At 38.7% G+C, this 21,545-nt stretch overlaps 1 protein-coding gene across 2 annotated transcripts in view; it reads right to left on the reverse strand.

Annotated features, from left to right (window-relative positions):
• Positions 1-14,876: 14,876 nt before the first annotated feature.
• SLITRK4 (SLIT and NTRK like family member 4) overlaps positions 14,877-21,545 on the reverse strand; it is an 8,249-nt gene continuing 1,580 nt past the window's right edge. For both annotated transcript variants that reach the window (XM_008050559.2, XM_008050558.1), the window contains exon 2: positions 14,877-18,209. In XM_008050559.2, coding sequence (XP_008048750.1) covers positions 15,646-18,159 — 2,514 coding nt within the window. In that variant the 5' untranslated portion in view covers positions 18,160-18,209 and the 3' untranslated portion in view covers positions 14,877-15,645. The remainder of the gene's footprint in view (positions 18,210-21,545) is intronic.

The following is a 21,545-nucleotide window of genomic DNA, read 5'->3' on the forward strand; positions in this document are numbered from 1 at the left end:
TTGCCTTCAGGAAAAATTCCAAACATTTTAGCATGGCATTCACAATTTTTTTTTAAATCAATATTTTTTATTATGGTTTTGTGGGGGTACAGTTAAGGGTTAGGTGTACAATTACGTTTCATTCAAGCACCCTGTTGATAAGGGTTGTTTCTCCTTCCCCAGACAGATATTTGCTACTGTTAATCCCATCCCCCCCCCCCATAGTTTCCCAGTACATTCGCAGCAACCTGGATGGAACTTGAGTTTATAATACTGAGTGACCTCTCACAGAAACAAAGATCCGAGTATCACATGTTCTCATTCATATAATGGACCTTGAACATCCAATGTAATACTATAAGAAAATGGCATTCACAATTTTTAATAACTTGACTCCAAACTACCTCTCTCAGACTTCATCTGATGCAATGCCCATTAACATATCTATTGATTCGATAGATACCTATTTACTGTATGCTAGGTTCTAGGTACTATGCCAGGCACTGGAAATACAAGATAAATAGAACATGAATAGTGTGCTTCAGATGCTTTTATTCTAGTTGGGGAGAGAGATTTAAAAAAACATGCAATTCTGATTCAAGGTGCCAAGAGCTGAAACAGGTTAGCACACTGTACTATGGGGATGTATGGGAAGTGCTTCTTGGGGGAAGTGGTAAGTTTAGATATAATATAAAAATAGACATAAACTTGGCAAAGAGAGAAATAAAGAGTGCTTTTGACTGTCAGATGCAATTACCACGTTAATTTATTTCACAATGCTATATAGAATATTAAGAGAGAAAAGGAATCTATAGCATAAATTAAGGTTGGATAGACTAGTAAAGGCTCAGCCCTTCTGGGTATGTAGTCCATGGTAAAGAGTTTATATTTTGTCAAATGGTAGAGAAAATTCTGGAATCTATAGACAGAATTCTTGGGCTTATTTTCCAGCTCTGTCACTTCCTAGTGGTTAAGTTTGGGTAATTTTGAAAAAAATTCCCTTTGCCTGCATTTCTTCATCTGTAAACTAGGGACAATTCTAGTGCCTACAACATGAAGTTGCCAGAAGAAAACATTGGGGAAAGCTCCTTGATACTGACCTTGGAAACAATTTTTTGTTTGTTTATTTGTTTGTTTTGCGTTGGAGTCTCACTCTGTTGCCCAGACTGGAGTGCAGTGGCTGCCACCGCAGCCAAAACCTGCTGGACTCCGGCGATCCTTCTGCCTCAGTCTTCCGAGTAGCCGGAATTACAGGCGTGCACTACCACGCCTGGCTAATTTTTTGATTTATTGTAGAGATGAGGTCTCGCCAAGTTGCCCAGGCGGGTCTCGAATCCGTGGGCTCAGGCAATCCACTCATTTCAGCCTCCCAAGGCGCAGGATTACAGGCTGAGCCATTGAACATGGTTGGAAACAATTGTTTGGTATCGTCCAACAAAAGCAAAAATAAACACGTAGGACTGCATCAAACCAAAAAGCTTCTGCACAACAAAGGAAACAGAGGGAAAAGACAGTCTACAAACTGGGAGAAAATATTTGCATATTATGTATCTAATAAAAGGTTTATATCCAAAATATATGAAAAATTCACATGACTCATAGCAAAAAAATAACTTGATAAAAAATAGACAAAGAGCCTAAATAGATTTTTTTCCCAAATAATGCAAATAATGGCCAACACATATATAAAAAGTTGCTCATCGTCACTAATCATCAGGGAATTGCAAATCGAAGACACAAGTTATCACCTCATATATTTTAGGATAGCTATTACATAAAAGAAAAAAAGATAAGTGTTGGCAAAGGTATGGTTAAAAAAAGAAAATCTTTGAACACTATAGGAATGTAGATTGATGCAGCCATTGTGGACAATAGTATGGGGATTCAAAACAAAACAAAACAAAACAAAAAAATCCCACTGCTGTGCATATTCCCAAAGTAAATAAAATCAGCACTTATAGAGATATCTGCACTCCTTTGTTCATTGCAGCATTATTCATAATATCCAAGACACAGAAATAATCAGAGTGAATGTGGATGGGTGGATGGATAGATGGATAAATTGTGGTTTATACATGCAATGGAAAATGGTTTGGCCTTACAAAAGTAGATACTGCTAATTGCAACATCATGAATGAGCCTGGAGGACATTGTGCTGCATAAAATAAGCCAAACACAGAAAGAAAAAACTGCATGATCTCACTTACATGGGGAGTCTAAAAAAAGTCAAATGCATAGAAACAGATAGAATCCTAGTTACCAGGAACAGGAACGGGGAAGAAATCGGAAGACATAGATAAAAGATTATAAACTTGCAGTTATATAGAATGAATAATTCCAGAGATCTAATGTACAGCATGACAACTTTTTTAGCTAATAATATTGTATTATATATTAGACATGTGCTAAGAGAGTGAATTTTAGGTGCTCTTACCATACACACATATACACACATACACACAAGACAACTATGGAAGGTGTTGGATAGGTTAATTTGCTTGATTATAGTAATCACTTCACTATGTATATGTATATCAAAACGTCATGTTCTACATCTTAAAATATACATTAAAACAACAATCTGAAATTCAATAAATGGGGAAAATGGCAATACAGAGTTGATGCACACAATTTATGCAAAATGTTAAAGTAACTAAGTAGTACTCAGAATCTCCAGGCTTTGCTGATGTGGTTAGTGTAAGACGATATCCAGGATTCTGGCTGGAGTATCCCAGTAGCTGAGGAGCCAGCTACTAGAATAACAAAGACTGGAAGAATATATTGTGCAGGGAAAATGATGAGCTCAATCTGGCACATAGTGAGCTTGAGGTCCCTGTGTGTCATCCATATAGACAGGGCAGGGAAGCAATGAGAGCCCTCAGGAAGCACATGCTCCAGCCACACTGAGCCAACTAGTATTCCGAGCACACTAAGTTCCCATATGCCTACTCTGCTTTTACACAAATAATTCTCTTAGTTGAAAATTCCCTTTCCTATCAAAGTTCAATTCATTCTTCAAAGATTATGTCAAAATGTACCTCCACCAGGAAGCCTTCCTTGTTTTCCACAGCTAAGAACCTGTTCATTTACCACATTGCCTTTATAGTGCAGCGAGGATGTGATGTTCCAATAATTTAGTTCTTTCCACACTTGCTTTCTCCACTAGACTATGAGCTCCGTGGGGGCTGGGACTTGATCTAATTCTTCTGCCTCTTCCAGCACCCACAACAGAGAAAACAAACAGTAGGCATTTAGTGAGTGCGTACTAACTAGAATTTAAAGAAAGTACTCTATTAAGGGTATGTTACCATGGCAGGGTGGAGTGGGAGTGGAGTTTTCCTGGCATAATTTGCTCCAATGAAAAGACCATAAAAACAGCTGAGTGCCAAGATTTCTCTGTTCCTCATCTCTTGTGGGACAGGACCACTAGACATAAAGTCTCCTAAAAAGTGCTGGAGTTTGGTGAGCTTCTGCAGCAGCCGACCCTGTTGCTCTCTGGTACTGACTCTGGGTGCTCACTTTAAACTTCTACTCCAGGGAATAGCTCTGCTGCTGACATCGCTGATTCCGTGCCTTTGCTCTGGAATCCCCATTTCTTTCTTGCACTGATCTTTTGCTTCCACTTTGCCCAGTATTCTGATTCTGGTTCTTGTTTCACATTTCTCAGAACATCCCTTCTCTCTGTGGAGTTTTTGTCTAGGATTCTGTCTCTTGTTAGAGCATGGAGTCCCACAGCTGTTCTGACATCTGTCTTGCATGCAATCCAAGCAGGGCCAATACCAGAAATGCCTGGTTAGATAACACTGCTGTCTCTCAGCAACACTGGACACTGCATCCTTCTCTTTGATCCCAGGACCCCATAGCCTCCTAGTTTTCACTCTTGCTGTCTGGCTACCATTTCTCTTTTTTTTTGCAAGTGCTTTTTCCTCCGAGTTACTTTAACAGCAGGGATTTTCACAATTTATAGTAAATAAGAATAACCTAAGAAGCTTCAAAATGCACATTCCTTGGGTCCTGTCCACAGAAATTCTGACTGAGAAGATCTGGGAGGGGCTGGAGAGACTGAATTTTAACAAGTACCTCAGGGGATTCTGATGCAGAAGGTGCACAACACAGAGGTCATTGAAAAAACAAAGCTCTAAAGCACCTACACACATTGCTGGGCCATGCTTTTTCAATCTGTGAACTCTTTCTATGACCTTCAGTGCCAATGATGATCCTCAATTATGTCTCTGGTCTAAGCTTCTCCTTAGAACTCCTGTTAGACAATGTCAGTCACTGACCTGATAACCTGAAGACACTCAGCCTTTTCAAACTTAGCATGTGCAAAATGGAACTCTTACTCTCATGATACCTATTTTCCATAGTCGCCTCTCCCCTACAGTTGCTCATCTCAGTGAATGGCATTTTAATCAGCCCAAGTGCTCACAGCACAGAACTCAGAGTCCTCCTGGATTCGTTGTCACCCTTGACCTTCATATTTGGTTTGCTGGCAAACCCTACAGAGTCTACATGCAAAACATAGCTCACAACCACAAACTTCCTTCATCTTGTGTCAGTACTATGGCAAGAGCTTGCTGACTGATTTCTTCACTTATATTCTGTTCCTTGCCATCTTTATTTCAGCATCCACAAAGAGACAGAAGTCTGTCCAAAGCAAACCTAATAATGTGACCTCGTTCTCTAAAACCTTCATTGACTTCCCAAAACAGCTGTAAAGTCAAACTCCTACCCGGCTCTTCATAGTCTAGCTTAGGGATTGGCACCTCTGACCAAAGCCAAATCCCTCCTCTAGAATGATTTTGTCAATAAAGTTTATTGGAACACAGTCACATTCATTTGTTGCTTGTCTGTGGCTGCTTTCACGCTACAACACCAGAATTAACTAGTTGCAGCACAGACTATATGGCCTGCAAAATCTCAAATGTTTACTAATTCTTTGTAGAAAAACTTTGCCAACTTTAATCTAGTCCCTGTCTACTTGACTAGCACCACTTAATGAGCTTATCCCACAATGTGATCAGAGCCCATATTGTTCCCTAAACCTGACAGACCCTCCTCAACCCTACTCTGTAACAACTAATATGAACTCTCCCATTAAAATTTTTACTTAAATGTCATTTCCACAAGAAAGACTTACTTGACTGACATCCCCTCCTCTCACTCCAATATGAATAAGGCTGAATGAAAAAGAAGCCACTAAGGGGACATAACATGGGACTTCATGAGAGTAGATTGAAATCACTCTTATTGTCATTGATCCGGGCTGTACCAGCTTTACACATGGTAAGGCTGAAAATACCAAGTGAAAGTGAAGCCTCCTAGTCCACCGCTTGTCCAGGCCAGAAACATCATTGTTTGTTCTATTTAAGTGGTCTCCTCCCTCATTCTTTGATATTCTCTCTTAAAAATTCAAATACCTCTGAGAGTACAGACATCTTTGATGTGCATGTGAATTAACTGCATGTTAATCTGGTATCTGAATGTGAATGAGGTAGAAAAATATCATTACAGAGAAAAGGAGTTTAATAAGGGCAGGGGCATGCGGCCACTGTCGAAAGTGGGAATGCTTGAGTGATATGCTATAGGGCATCTGTGGGCACAAGAGATGAAGAGAGACAGAAGACTGGAGTGTCGACTTGCCTTGCTCTGATAGACATCTTACCACAGCAGTAGCAAATCAAACTAAATACTTTTATTCCCTTTTATTATTCTCCACTTAAACATAAAATTAGTTAGGCAAAAGTTATTTATATATTTAACACTGCCACTATTTAAAAGTGAAATATGATTCCAAAGTGCAAGACTGTTAATTTTGAATGAGTTACTAGTACCTGAAGGAATACTCTTTGTGATTAAAAGGGGCCAGGGAATGCCTATTAGCCACGTCTGATGGAGTTCTAGTAAATGGTACTGAATAAAGACAAATTCAGAACTGAATTTCAGTGTCATCCTGGATATACTCAAAATTTTTTAAAATTAACAATTCCCAAATGTAAACAACCAAAAAAACCTTGAGATTTAAATGGTTTTTTTCTTTCTATTTTTCTTTAAAAACAGAAAACTAGCCGGGCTCGGTGGCTCAGCCTGTAATCCCGCGCCTTGGGAGGTTGAGGTGAGTGGATTGCCTGAGCCCGCGGGTTCGATACTCGCCTGGGCAACTTGGTGAGACCTCATCTCTACAATAAATCGAAACAAAAAAAAAATTAGCCGGGTGTGGTAGTGTGTGCCTGTAGTTCCCGCTACTTGGAAGGCTGAGGCGGAAGGACCGCGGGAGCCCAGTAGGTCGAAGCTGCAGTGGCTGGGAGCGGCCACTGCACTGCAGTCTGGGCGACAGAGTGAGACTCCATTTCAAAAATAAAAATAATAAAAAATAAAAACAGAAAACTATCTTTATGGAATAAAATTCAAATAAATATTTTTGGCAATTTTTTTATAGTTCAGATAATTTGCAGTAGCTATTCTGAATATAGTCTGCTGAGCTGCAACCTGAGCTACAATTATTTAGAAAAAAGTTCAATTCTATATAATCGAGAGTAAATAAAAAATACACCCAACTCCAATTAGTGAATACGATATTACAATAACCTAACCTTTGTCTTCCATTTGCCAAGCTCAAACAACCTCAAAATGAAAATTGGGATTGAAATACCAAATATCAGCATGTCTTAGCATTTCCAGTGTGAGGTTGTTACTAGAGTGCCATCTTCAGTGCAATGTACAAAGGAAGTTGGTTTTTCCTTTGTAAAAAATTAAACATCACAGGCTATTTTTTTTGAATGCTGATACTTAAAATTAAAACACTACAAATGGAGGGGGATTTTACTCTGTGTCTCTTGTAACATGATACTTAATACCTAACTGGTATTTTGGAACTATTAATTTGTTACTCCAGTATCTTGTTGTGATCATCTATTAGTAATTAAACTACAAAGCTGAAGTATTTGAATGTTCAGGATGAAAAACATTGGATAATTTTGCCTTGCTTGCTAAATTATGTTAACGTATACACCACTGAATCCTTAGATTTTTAGAGTTGGAAGTGTCCTCGAAGATTGCCTAGTCAAAGCTTGCATTCAAATAAATTTTGAGTAACATCCATCCACCTTGTCAGAATTGTTCTCAACTTGAACATTTCCATAGATAAAGAGCTCTGTATTTTGTATCTAGTTCATTCTAAAACCTTAGGGAAAATGTCCTTACGCTGCATTGGAACATCTTCTTGAAGCCTCACCCACAGATCCTCACTCTTCTCTCTGGTACATTCAAATAAAGCAGTATAATGAAAATAACATTATCCTCTGAGTCAGAAGAATCAGATTCTAGACCAGACTAGGTCACAATACATTTCTGTGACCTTGGACAAGTCACTTTTCCTCTCTAGCCCTAGCTATTCTTCTAAAACAGAAGAAACTAGAACTAAATTATCTGCCTTGAAAATTCAGAGTACCAATTCTGATACTCGATCTTCCTGTGATAATTTTTGAACATCAAAAGTATCAATTTGCCAACAAGCTCTTGGTTTTCCCTTACTCTGATATCCTTTAAGATGGAAAAACTGCCATTCAGTGCAGTCTCACTTGGCTGTAGCCAGAACATTCGATTAGAAACTGGTCATTTCTAATGGGTTCATATCCAAATGAGCAGCTGAAATCATATATGTATTTGGGATGAAATAACCAAATCAGTGCTCACACATTCTACCCCACAGCATAGTCTAGGCAACCAGAAAGACTGAGCAGAGTGGAAATGCTTCCTATGAGCTGAGTCTTATCTTCCTTATGATGCACACATTGAAGCCCACAAAAAGTCATCAAGTTCAAAGAGAAGCGATCTACTATGATGTAATTCGAATAAAACGCCTGCATTTGGGTTTTCTTGACAGTCCTCTATTCTTTAAAACATGCTAGTTCTCTTCTTAACCCTGATGGGTTTATCCAGTCTGTAATTCATATTTCTGTGTAACTGCTTAGTTACATATAGGAAAAAAATGCTTTGTGAATTTTCATGGTGAGAATTGATATAGCAGCATTTCAGTAGCTGTGCCAAATCTGAGCAAATGAATAATGTCTGAAGTAGAGGAGTGCAAGGAAAAAATAACATCCATGTTTATGGGAACACATGGCAAACCTGCCCCCGTATCAGCAATAATATATTTCTTTAGTTATCGCAGGGACACCAGTGAAAACTGATTTATTTGGGTCCAGCTCACAAGCGAAGGCACTGAACTCTAATTCCAATGCAAGGAAATCTAAAATACAGCAAACATCTTCCTAAAGTTGACTTTTCTGATAACCCACTCTCTTCTTATAATTATTTTTGTGTTAGCAGGGCTTCCTTTTAAATTCATAACTTACTATATTAAATTTTCTATATTTCTACAAGTTATAGAAGGAAATGGGCATATAGAAGTGTGATGATTCTATAAATAACAGAGTTTCTAAAATGGAGATTAGCTTCCACTTTGAAGGAGAGCGAGGCATAAAACAACCAATAGTTTCTGTAGGCTGTAGGAGAACCGATGTTCAAAACAAAGGTGGAATGTGGAAAATTATACAACTAAATGCATTCTAGTGTGGCAACATTACAGTGGTAAATATATGCTTGGACTTAGAATCCCAGCTTTTTGTGCATATATTGCCACTATCAAGCAACAGTGAAAAAAATCTCCCTAAGCTAACCCATGCAAAAGATGGTGTTGGCTGTTTGTAACAGCAGAAGAATTTCCAGCAGGGAGGACTTGGCAAAGGTGACACATCCTGCTACAGAGCAAGAGGATCCATGGCAGATACATGGTTTCCTGGGGGTTTGTACAGGAAATGGTTTCTGAAATAGGCACTTGATATTATTATTGAAATAAGATTTCTGAAAACAACCCAAAATGTCTATCAGCTTTTTACCCCAAATTTACTTTGTTCCCTATCATGATGCTTTTGGGGGATATGTATTTATCACTTTCTAATCTCATTAAACACAAATACTACTTGTCATTTTTTTTTACAACTAAAGCTGTATCAGGAGGTCCTGACAGTCAATCTGTGATGTCAGTCAACAAAGGAATAAATTCCATGGGGGCTCCAATGGTAACAAGACATATTAATTGATGAATGAATTCTGTAAAAAGCATGAATTACTAATGTATTGACAAAACCGGTATTTCATATCTATTTAAAAGAAATATTGTAGGAGTAGAAAATAAGGAGAAAGAAATCTAAGATTGGACATATTTCACCATGATTTTTGTTCAGTAATTGATTTTTGTTCAGGTCTGAATTCTATTTTAAGTATAATTTTTTCTCTTAATAATCCTTTGCCCTTTTCCTCCCCAATCTTAACTTTGATACTGAGCTCTTTAGAAATAATTTTCAACAAACTGTTCCTTCTTTAAGAAAACAAACAAGCAAACAATAACAACAAAACCTTGCCTGTTCCAATAATTATTAATCAAGTCCTCATCTTGGGATTCTTTATTTTGGTTCTCAATGCCCCTACGTGGTTTTCTGAATAGTGCTTGTGAAAGGTGGTAGCAGTATTGACTTGTACCATAATTGGTTGCTTAGGAATCACACACAACACTAAAGGTTTAGTAAGTTTATAGAATGAGGGTGGTGACGGCAATAATGACGATAAAGTTAAAAGAAAAAGAAAATAAATAAATCTCAAGACAATAGACAAAACTGAAACCAAAAAAAGATCCTCGGAGATAAACTTGGCTAATTTCTGTTGTACATGACACAGTGGTCAGGTTCCAATTTAAAGTTAAAATAAGCAAACAAACAAACAAAAGGATAATTATCATTTGGGCCCCAAGCAGACAACTCATTCATTTTCTCTCTCTCTCTAACTCTCTCTCTCTCTCTCTCTGTCTCTGTCTCTCTCTCTCTCCCTCCCTCCCTCTTTCCCTCCCTCCCCTCCCCATGCATGTGTATGAATGATTGCATCACCTCAAAAACATTTCTTTTAGAACATGAGCTTTACTAATTTCACACTAATAAACACACTGAATGACTACAAATGTGGCCTATAAGAAAAGACTTTTATTCGTGAAAACAGCATTAAAGTTACTGCATACCAACTCCAGAGTTTTACCACAATGATTGAGTTCACATGAAACAATGATGAAAATATACATCACAATTCTTAGTAGGGAGAACAATGCTTAGTATGATTTTCAAACACCCATGAGCAATAGCCACTGTACAACATGCCTTCATTAGGCTGTTAACCGGTATCATCTAACATGATCTAGTATTTGTGAGGTGCCAACTAAGATAAATAAATTGTTCAGGAACTTTTAAAGACTATTTTCTTCCTATAGAGAATTTTAAAGTAATTCATGACTTATTCACATGATCCCTCTTAAGGCTTCATTCATGAGCTCTTGAAGTTAAACAAGTAATTTCTCATTTTTATGTGCTATTAAAATCACCAAAATTTTTATTTCTATTTAGGCAGCATCTACAAAAGTCAACTAGAGTGGAGGGTTGAATGATTCCTTCCTGGTTTTGGTTTTTATAGTCAGTGAATTTAGTAATTATCAATTAATGAGAAATTTGAATCTTTTTATTCTCAGTATCACTTATTTGGCCCAAAGTATTCACATGTCACAGAGCCCCACTTTATTTTCCCAATATAGACACAGAAACGACAGGTCAAAGTAACTCTTTAAAAATTAAAAAATCACATTCTTTCAGATATGCTAGACAACAGTTTCCCTTCCTTGATTTCCCCTTTTAAAACACAATCCTATCAACTAGAGAAAACTCAAAATACATGAAATAAATAAATAAATAATAAAACAAATTGAAGTTCAAAGTTAGATTAAGGCAGTTTTTTACAAAATAAGTTACCAAAATTTATTTGATCTCCCAATTGCTTTTACTTTAACAAAGAAGAGATCTCCAGGATATCTGAAATTGAGGGTTAGTAATGATCAGGTGAATTTGATATATACAATCAGTTATTCCCAGCAAGTGAAGCCGCAAACGAACTATTTTAGTTCAGTCCATCTGACCACAATGACTAATTGGATGAGCACTGGAAATGAGGCCAAACCTTGATTTGATGCCACTTGTCTACATAACAGAGTGGCTTGGACCCAAAGCCTTCTGCTCAGTACTCATAACGAACTAAAATAATACAATCCGGTGATGTATCTCCTGGGATGCATAAGATATTTAGTCCAAAAGTACTTGTATATTCTATCTTTCCTGTTCACATCTTCAGCATATCTACGTATAGATGAAGGCCACAACAATCTTAATTGATATTCTGTGTTTCTACCTTTACTTTTCTTCCCATAAGTAAACGTGTCCTAAACTCACTTTACTGGTCAAAACAGTTTGTTTATACTTGTTTCTGCCGTCAAATTAGCTATAATGCAAATGGTTCATTTTTCCTAACCATAATAACTTTAGTAAAGTGATAGATTGATAATTTTTGTCACCTTTAAAAGAACCAAATAAAAGTCACAATTTACTCCTTTTTGAGTAACTAGTGTGTAACCAGTAAACTGCCCATGATCTATAGAGGCCCTGAAGGTTTTCTAAAAGTATTTGAGTAGAAAGTTAAGATTTAACACTAGTATTTGCTTATCTGAAGTGATGTCAAATTCCAACCAATTAGTGAGAATGGGCAAGAATCAAAGCATGTTGATTTTGGCACTGTCTGATTCTTCTCCAAGGGGGCTACCAGTGGGAAGGAGCACAGATTGCAAAGATGTTTGTAAAGAAAGCATCCTTTGACAGAGATTTAGCAATTTAGTTGAATAGAAACAGTATTCTAAAGCTATACCTTACCCTCAAATCTGGGTGAAATGATCAGTTTGGTACTGCTTTATTTTTTCTGAAAAATAATGGAAAGACAAACATATTTAACAAACTGTGGCTTCAGAAATACCATTGTAGCAAACAATTTTATTAATACTTTCATAAAATGGCATTTAATAAATTCTGTCTTATCTCTTGATGCTATTAAAAGCAAACAAAAGTCATTAGAACAGTTCTTTCTGTAATTTACATTAGCTTTTATAGCATTACTTGATTTCTTAAAAACTAACCTAAAATACTAATAATCAAATTAGGGAAAAAAACAATATAATATGTTTTCTTTATTTTAAAATAGTGATTATAAATACATTCTTAATATATTTTCACCCCAACTCTTTGGATGTGACAATAACCAAAAGATTAAAAACAAACAAACAAACAAAAAAACCCACCTCACTGTGCTCATTTCATACAATGTCAATGTACAAATCATGCAAAAGATATAGATTAATATTACTGCCATACATTTTTAGATGTGTTCTGTTATTTCTGAAATACCTGTTGACGTTACTCATGAGGCCATGCCCTGTATAATTTATGCCTCTTTACGGCTTAAAAAATTAAATATTTTTTAAAAAAGCAACAAAAGAAAGATGGTCTTAAATGATTTTCTAGTTAATATATTTATTCAGTTTATTATTCAGAATGAAAAACTAAATATAGAATATAAATTGCTTTATGGACTCGAATCACTGTACTTTAATAGCTGCTTTCTCATAAAATTACACAAAGATTTACTTTTAAGGAATTGATTCATCTTTATTGATTTCATAAAAAAATAATTTAAAACTTGATTTATATTACACGGACACAATATATTATCTCAACCCCTTCACTGATTTCATAAGATCTAAATTTCTCTGCAACTGTTCTAACATAATCCATACACATGAATATAATGCCAAGAAGCCCATGATGTGTCAAGCCACATTAGAAATGAGCACTTCTCGGATTGTCTAGATTTGAATCAAAGTTCTACTAAAAATGCTGTACTGGCATACATATCATACCTTAAGGGGTTAAACTAACATCAAGGTTATAGTTGAAGCCAACAAAATGTATTTAACTGTTCTTGTACTCAACTCAGAACTTATGCCTAACTACTTTATCATAAAATGTACAAGGAGAACTTATGAGAGGACAGGTGCAAAATTGTATACACTGTATAATGTAGGCACAATGACTTCAGTTAAGGAAAATATATTAGCCTTAACCAAGGATTTGTTACTTTCATTTACAATTAGAACCTCCAAATAACCACATACAAATTACTTTTTTTAAAAAGTTGAACATGTATACTTTTCAGCAGAAGAGTATGAGATAGCCAATATGCTACAGCAAGCTTTGAGATGGTAGCAGGTACTCTTGTCATTGATAATTCTGCAGAAACCTTGAAACATCCTCAAAGCATTACCACACTGAATAAAAGGCATCATCCCAATGACCTATTATCTCCAGATCATGGATGGAGCTTTCTGGCTCCTTCCATAAGTGTCTATTTCAGATTTCTCAATCTATACTTTATTGACAGGATAAACTAAAACACTTTCTTTGAAGCCTTTGCATCTTTATCCTGTCAGTATGCATTAGGAGCCCTTTAATCCATGGATGCATGCGTGCATGGTAATGCCATATTAAAAGTCCTTATGAAATTGTAGATGAAAAAAACTGTTGAGCACACATCTTGTCTTTTCTTTAAAGATCAGAAAGCAATTATTTGTTTGGATTTTGTATATTCATATAAAGTTTTCACAGATGTTGTCATGAAAATTAAAATCACACGTTAAAGTTTTAAGAGCACCAACACATACGTATGGAGACATTTTTTGCTATTCAAAACAATCTCCAAATTATCTATATATATGAATATATATATACCTAATCTCACACACACACACACACACACACACACACACACACACACACACACAGAGAGAGAGATCCAAAAAGGCCAAGAGTTTTTTTTCTTTTCTTGAACAAACACATAAAGTCCTGAAATTAGTGATTAGTAAAAGAACTGCTGTTACAATTTTAACCATAATATCATTTTGGAAGCTGCAACAAAATATATGCCACTTTAAATTCATAACGAATATCTACGTTTACATTCTTGGCGATTTTACTGATTAATACACTAACTACAAGAGATGGGACACACACTCAAACACACACACTATATATATAATATATATATATGTACACACACACATATGGGTACACACACACACGTAGGCCAAGAAGGCAATGTGTTTTCTGAATATCACTTTGCTAATCAGGAGCTCCTACAAATATTCAAACATCACCCATTATCAACTACTTCATTCCTCTGACCAATTTTGACTTAGAACTTAACAGCACAGGCAAACACAGAGGCATATCATTTGTGGTTGCAGACTGAATTCACCCCAAGGCCAATGCAAGCATTCTACAATGTGGCTTTGATAGCCAAGATTACCATGATGTTTACAGTTCTACTAGATTATCTGATAGTAGTCAGAATGATGAAAGAACAGGATATTGATGCATACAAGATATAACTATTAACCTTATTCATTATTTTTAAATACTTGTAGTGAAAACTATTTGAATTAAGCTCATAGAATCCTGAAAAGCAAGACAACTGATGGCAAATAACAACTGCCCCAGACACAATACTATAAAACTAAAGAACCTATTTTAAAATGCACAATTGGTAACAAATTTGAAGATAATATGCTAAATTCACAAGAATAGCACATAACTGTTTTTTTGTATTTTTTTGTTTTTAAAGTATACCTGATCACCAAGTCCAGAATATTTCTGTACACATCAGCTTCAGTTTCATTTTAGTTTTTTTTCTGTCTAAATTTATACTTACTGATAAATTCACTGTGATCAGAAAAACAAGTCAGGCATATTAAATACATATTAAGGAGTACATATTTATCTTATTTAGTACACAAAGTAGTTCATAAATATGAATTATGTTACAAAAATAGCTTTGGGTGCGCTCACACGGTAAGCACTTTGCTAATTTTGGACAACCTTTAAGGATTGTGGGTATTTCACATAACTGAGAACAAACTCTAGTGTTAGTTTAATTTGAGCCATGTTTAATTCCAATAAACATCATGTATTTCTTCAGATCACCACAAACGCTATGTAATTCACGTTGGTTTTTTTTCTGGTTTAGATTTTTACGTATAGACAGGTAATGCTTAAAGTGTTCAAATTTATTTATAGTTATGTAATGCATGTTATATTTTAAACAAGTATTTGCACAATTTAACATTATAAATCCAGCGGTTTCAAGATGCAGGCCATAAAGGTTATCGATTTACAAATACTATCGAATGTTCTCTCTTTGCATGCTTTTTTTTTTAAACTTTTCAGATAATCTTTACACAGAGTTGTTACAATGCCACAAATCAAAAGGATTATTCCAGTTCCATCAACTTAATCTACGTGCAAGATGAAGGACCCAGCTGAGGTACAAACACCAGTACCAGTTTTCTTGAGTTTGCTTTGCAAAGCACAAAGAGACGAAGGTTTTGCATTGGGGTACAAAACAGATTTGCCTCTTGAGGTTAAATTCAGTGTATCACGTGTATAAAGCATCCCTTTGGCAACAGAGTTTGCAGTATCCCCACAGGACTCCACAGTATAGGTTTCGTGTAGTAAAATCTATTAAGGAATTTCTCTTCTACTTGACACATCTTTGCAGCTACAGTTAATGAGACAACCTTGGAAACACCTGCCTCTATGCCTATTGATAATATAGTATTTGGAAGTTAGAAGTCAACAAAAGGCACTTTCATCATTAAATATATGTCCTCTGTATGCAGTAGGATTGCATGATCTAGATCTTGTTCAAAGCTGTTTGCTCCTCAAGGACCTGTAGGTAGTCAGGGGAACTCTGAAGTTTTGCCTTCAGTTCAAAATATTCACTCTTCCTTTGCTCCACAACAATTTTACTGTGGTTGCCACCTATCAGTGACTTCTTGTTTTTTTTGTCTTGTTGTTTTTCTGGATAGCGAATCTCAAAGCCACTGACACCTATGCTATTATACTCCTTTTTGCTTTCAAGAAAATTCTGAATAAACACATTGGAATCCCTGCTAGGGAATAATTCATCCAGCTCATCAATTGTGCTCAGTCTCTTCCTGGTATCCACATGCAATAAATCTTTCTCTTTGTCGGCAGCATTTCTCATAGTAACTTTCTGTCCCGGAGGATCTGAAAACATGAACCCGGTTTCTGACTCTTTCAAGCCACAGGTGTGGCTCTTGCTCATCTGTTCTATAGTTTGTGGAATGAAAGCTTCTGTGCTCGGTCCATCTTTTTTATTGGTTTTGTGGTCATGCTTTCTTAGCTGCAGCTGCATGGAGCCACACTCAGGATTCCCCAAGCCTTCGTGCTTCACCGTAGGTTTCTTGTTGCGTCGCAAGACAAAAACAAGAAGGCAAAAAGCAACAAACACAGTTAAAATGAGGACCACTAAGATACTTAAAATTAAAATAGACAGAGGCACTGGGCCACCAGGAGGACTTCGAATGGGACCCAAAGGAGTGGTGAATGTAATGGCAGGTGCTGGGCTCGTGAATGGTGCAGATGGCTTGTTTAATAGTTTGGGACATAAGATTTCATTTTTGAGAGACTTCAGTTCAATGTTGGCAAACTGCACAGGCGTCTCACATTTCAGTTCTTTTACAACAATGCCGTCATTCAACTTCTCCAGCCACAGCTTTAACGCCACCAAGTCACAAGTGCAGTCCCATGGGTTGCCCTCCAAGTCAATCTGTGTAAGAGATTGCAGCTGATCGAGGACCCCACTGACAGGTAGGTACATGAATTTGTTGTTCCTCAGGTTCAGTCTAGCAAGGGGTGCTCCAGAAAAAATGTAAACAGGCAGGCTCTTTAAGAGATTATTGTTTAAGTACAGTAACTGCAAATTTGGCATGGAGTCAAAGGTGCCTGCTAAGATTTCCTTAATCAAATTGTATTCCAAATACAGATACTGCAGGTTATGAAGGCCCGAAAATATTTCTGGATACAGTCTTTCAATCTGATTGCCATTGAGATAAAGCCTGCGTAAATTAGTAAGATTGTGGAATACGTCTCCCTTGATCACTGTAATTTGATTGCTGCCCAAATGGAGCAAATCCAGTCCTTCAAACTCGGTGAAGTCTGACATGTCCACATCTTTGATGCTATTGCCATTGACATGGAGCTTTTTGGCATTTAAAGGTTTCGGTATCAGTTCAGACATGGACTGTATATTTTTCTCTTGGCAGTTCACACTCAGTCCCAAATCTGAAGGATGTGTTTTGCAAAAACAAGGTGCTGGGCAGGGCGTCAGAGGAGGCACCCTTGTTTGGTAAGACACAATCTGACTGAGATTGCGGTTGGAAAGGGCTTTGCCTGCCACAATTCCGGAAATCTTGGAAGGATTTGTCGTTTTTGGTGGTTTGGTCACTAATCTGTGTAAAGATGTCTGGGTAGTGTGACCATTGGGAGTAGTGTAGCCATTTTCCAGCTGAGATGGAGGGAGAATGCGTACATCAAAATCACTGCCTGTGCCCATGGGGCACAATTCTTGTTTGTTAGTTTCTTTTAAAAGTCTTCCATATAAGTCACTAGGAGTTTCACAAATAGCTTCTCCTATGTAAATATTGTATGGCATGTTCTCCAACCAAGCTTTTAAAGGCAACAAATCACAACTACAGTTCCAAGGGTTATCTTCCAGTTGCAATTCAACCACACGGCCAATGTGTTCCAGAACTCCGATATAGGGGAGTTTCTGGATTCGGTTCCCTCGTATATCCAGATGGGTCAAAGATGCGAATCTGAAAATATTATCAGGAAGGAATGAAATCAGATTGTCATTAAGAATGAGAACTTTCAGTTTGTGGAGCTTATTGAAGGCTCCTCGTTCAATATACTTGATTAAATTGTAGTCAGCCTGGAGATACTCCAAGTTCTCTATGCCAAGGAAAGTGTCAGCTCGGAGAATCTTTAATTCATTGTTGTTCAAGTGCAACTGCTTTAATGCACTGAGCCCAAGAAACGCTCCTCCCTCAATGTTCTGCAGTTTATTATTTCCCAGATGCAGGGATACTGCGTGTGAAAAATTCAAGAATGTATTTGGATAGAGGATATTTAAAAAATTGTTTTGGAAATTGAGGTGGTAAAAATTAGACCAAGGTGGTTTCAGCTGGTTTGGTCTGTAGACTGAAACCTTCTCACAGTTGACATAGAGCACATTCTCAACTGACACGCAGGAACACACATTGCAAATTTCCACCGATATGTCAGAATCTGCATTTGTCGAAGAAATCAGGGCTGACAAAATCAGAAAGAGCCAAAGAAACATCTTCTTGTAATCAGCAAACAACTTTATGCTTCTGAATAAAGATAAATAATCTAAAAAATAAAAAGAAAACATTTTTCAATGGTCATTACTTGAAAATCTTTTTGTGTTTAAATCATATGAACACATAGAGAACACATGGATATAATAAGTAGCAGTGTATTTTTAAGCCAAAACTTCAAATATTCTCACTCAATTGAACAATGATAACCACTAAAATTGCCATACATTTTATTTTCCATACCTATAGTTTATACAAAATTTGTATGTGCAGAACACACAAATAAAACAATAGGAAGAGAGATCATTAACCATTTAAATCTTAACAATCTGAAGTGGATTTGGGGGGGGGGGTTTCTACATGGACCATCAATTTCTGCCCTTGAACACAGGTCTTAATCTCCCTACCCGCACTTTAAGTTAGAGACCCCAGACTACCAAGTAGTGTAGTTTGTACCACAAAGGCATTTCAGTCAGTGGATTACCTATTCTCTAGCCTTCAGCCAAGGAAAGAGGCTGATTAGAGAGGATGGTGGAGCAAAGGGGTCAATGGAGTATGGCAGTGGGGAAACTGAGTTGCTGTAGAGGGGACAGTTAAAAGACCAAGGGAAGGTGACCTGGGAAGAGATTTGCCTGAACTTCAGCTCCACGGATAAGCTCGTTGCTATGAATCAGTTCACTTCTGTACACTGCTGCCTGTAAAAGCACAGATGATCCTGTGGGGTTTCAGAAAACTAACTGAGTAGGGGATGGCCAGATTTTTTTTTTTCAAGTAAATAAATAGTATCTAATTTCCTGTCAGTCATTTCCCAAAGAAGGGACAAAAAGCCTTTTGTCTCTGGGTCTCTGAAGTCAGGAGAGAAACCTGCTTGCTCCTGCATTGATTAGCTGATCTCCAGGCAGCCTTTCCATCCCTAGAACAGGATCGCTTGCCTGCGTGGCCTTCTCCCTTTTCTTCGTATTTTGAACCCAAGTTCGACTGACGCCTGGCTTAAATGCTTATTTGCTTCATTTTGACCAGAGATTGTAACTGCTGAGGAAGAGGAGTTCACAGACCACAATCTTTGAGTAGCTTTATCTGCAGCAAGAGATTCGCTCAATACAGCACATTTTTGTCCTAAAATAATCAATTCACAAACATCCACTCCCCAATGCTACCACCCCCTGTCCCTATCTATAAACAAATGACACATCACTTGTTGGTTGAGTTTTACGCTTAGCAAATTAACCCGTTGTAGCCAACCCCTTCAATACTGCACACATATATAAATATATACAATGCTCTGTGGAAAAGAATAAGCCGAACACATACAAGGTGCATTTTATTGATGCAGTTTTAGCAGTGTAAGTCTTTTCCATCGTGAATGGAAAGCTGACTGCAATTTCAATATGGTTACCACCAAATATTAATTAAATAAAGAAAATACCCAAGAACACACAATGGGGGAATGATGCAAAGAGAGAAGTGTCACACAAAAACTCCTTTGTTTATTTTGCCCACGAGGAATCAGCTAGTGGTAAAACTGAACATGTCTCAAGGTAGACAATCCATTAGCCATGACCCAGGAGGATTTGCATTTTAAGTAGTTTGGTTCAGAATACAGCCGGCACCGCTGAGATGCTATTTGGCTGCCATATAGACGTGCATTTCCCCCGTTCACCATGACAGCATGATTGGCATTGCGAAAAGAAGTCATAATTCTTAAGCATGACATCACCGAAACGAACTTTCATTGTAAAATCAAAATTTCACTAGATCTTTTTTGCCTTGTTATGAGTGTGGCTTTCAACAGTTATTTTAGTTCAGTTGAGTCATTTCTTTTTCACCACCCCCACCCCAAAACAAAGAAACCCAAAAGAAACCAAACTAAAAAAAACCCCAAGCCCCAAATCCGATTTCAGTACAAAAACAAGAACCAAGAGCATCACCAAATCAGAAAATGCATAAAGAGCTGCCCTCCTCTTCATAATTTCTACTTTAAGTAGCAAGGGTGGTAAAGGCGCAAGGATGAGCTAGGAAGTTCCCCATGCAGCTCATGTGAAGCAGAGGAAGCCGCAAGCAGCTGGAGGAGCAGGCAAGGGAGAGAGTCAAGTGGATCCGCCAAGGAGAGAAGGAATGACACACTGAAAGGACAAGAGACCATGGAAAAGTGGAGAAAGGATGAGGAAGAGCTCGGAGAAGGGAGCTAAAAAGAGGATAAAAAAAGGGTACTGAACGTATGCAAAAGAAGCTGCGCATTCACGTGGTACCACTGAAACATGCACATTTAAAAATGAGCTGGGGGGAAAGGCAAACAAGAAAAGGAAAAAAACCTATAAAGTACGACTTGGGTACCAACAGCATTCTGTCAGGCTGCCAAGAGCGGTCCGTGTCCCTCTCTGTCTCCTGTCTCCCTATTTTTGCCCAGCAAGACGCCCAGTTCCCACGACTGGCCAGGACGGCACAAACCTAGCCCTGCTAAGAATCCAGCATCCACCGGAGTGCCTCGCCTGGCGCTCTGCGCCTGGGCGGAGAGAGCTGGCCTGCCGGGGACAGACCACTGGGTGAACGGAGGGGCTGTAGGCCGAGGTGGCCCCCCGCCAGAGCTCACTTGCGAAACCCTGCTGGCCCGCCTAGGGCTGGGGTGAGGTTGGAGGGGGTCCTCGGAGACATTCCTCTGCTGCCGCCCCCAGTGCGCTACCTCTAGAGGGGCCGATGGCGCTTACCGCAATGCTTTGCCGCATCCCGATGCCCAGAGCAGGCGCTCAGCCCCCTCCCGGGTCCCGGACCAGAGCAGAAGCCCCGTCGGCCATGAAGCGGAGGAGGGGTGCAGGGCGGGATGTCGCGGGGGCCTTTAGCCCCGCTGCGCACACATTTCTCCCCGCGCTCCTGTCCCACCAGAGGCAGCTGTCGGAGTTTCAGTCGCCTCTCTAGCCCCAGGCGTGCAGTTGGCGAACAGGAAGAGGTGGCCAGCTCACGCCGCGAGGACGATGGCATGAGGGCGTCCCTGACCCGCTGACCACAGGCACAGTGACCCCGTGGCTCTGTGGCTGTGAGCGGCGGCCCAAGCTCTCCTTGCCTGCCCTACTACCCCGTCCGGCTACAAAATCCCGCTCTCACCAAGCCAGAGATCAGCTCGACATTCGTGCACCTTGCAAAGTCGTGCTGCCGGCGCTTTCCCGGCTTTGCAGAGCTTTCAGAGTTACCCAGCGGCTCGTCCTCTCGTATTCCCCAATCTTGCCAGAGCCGACCATCTCCGACCAGCCCGCGGGCCACCGCCCGGAGCCCCAGATTCACGGCCGCCCGCCGAGAGTGCCTGCGAGTGGGGCGCAGCAAACAAAGCCCAACCCAGCACAGCGTCTCCGACAGTCCGAGCCACCCGAGACCGTACACTTTCCCGGCCGCCCGG

The sequence above is a fragment of the Carlito syrichta genome, unplaced genomic scaffold (genome assembly GCF_000164805.1).
Source record: "Carlito syrichta isolate Samal-C Ts95f unplaced genomic scaffold, Tarsius_syrichta-2.0.1 Scaffold150313, whole genome shotgun sequence".
Taxonomy (NCBI): domain Eukaryota; kingdom Metazoa; phylum Chordata; class Mammalia; order Primates; family Tarsiidae; genus Carlito; species Carlito syrichta.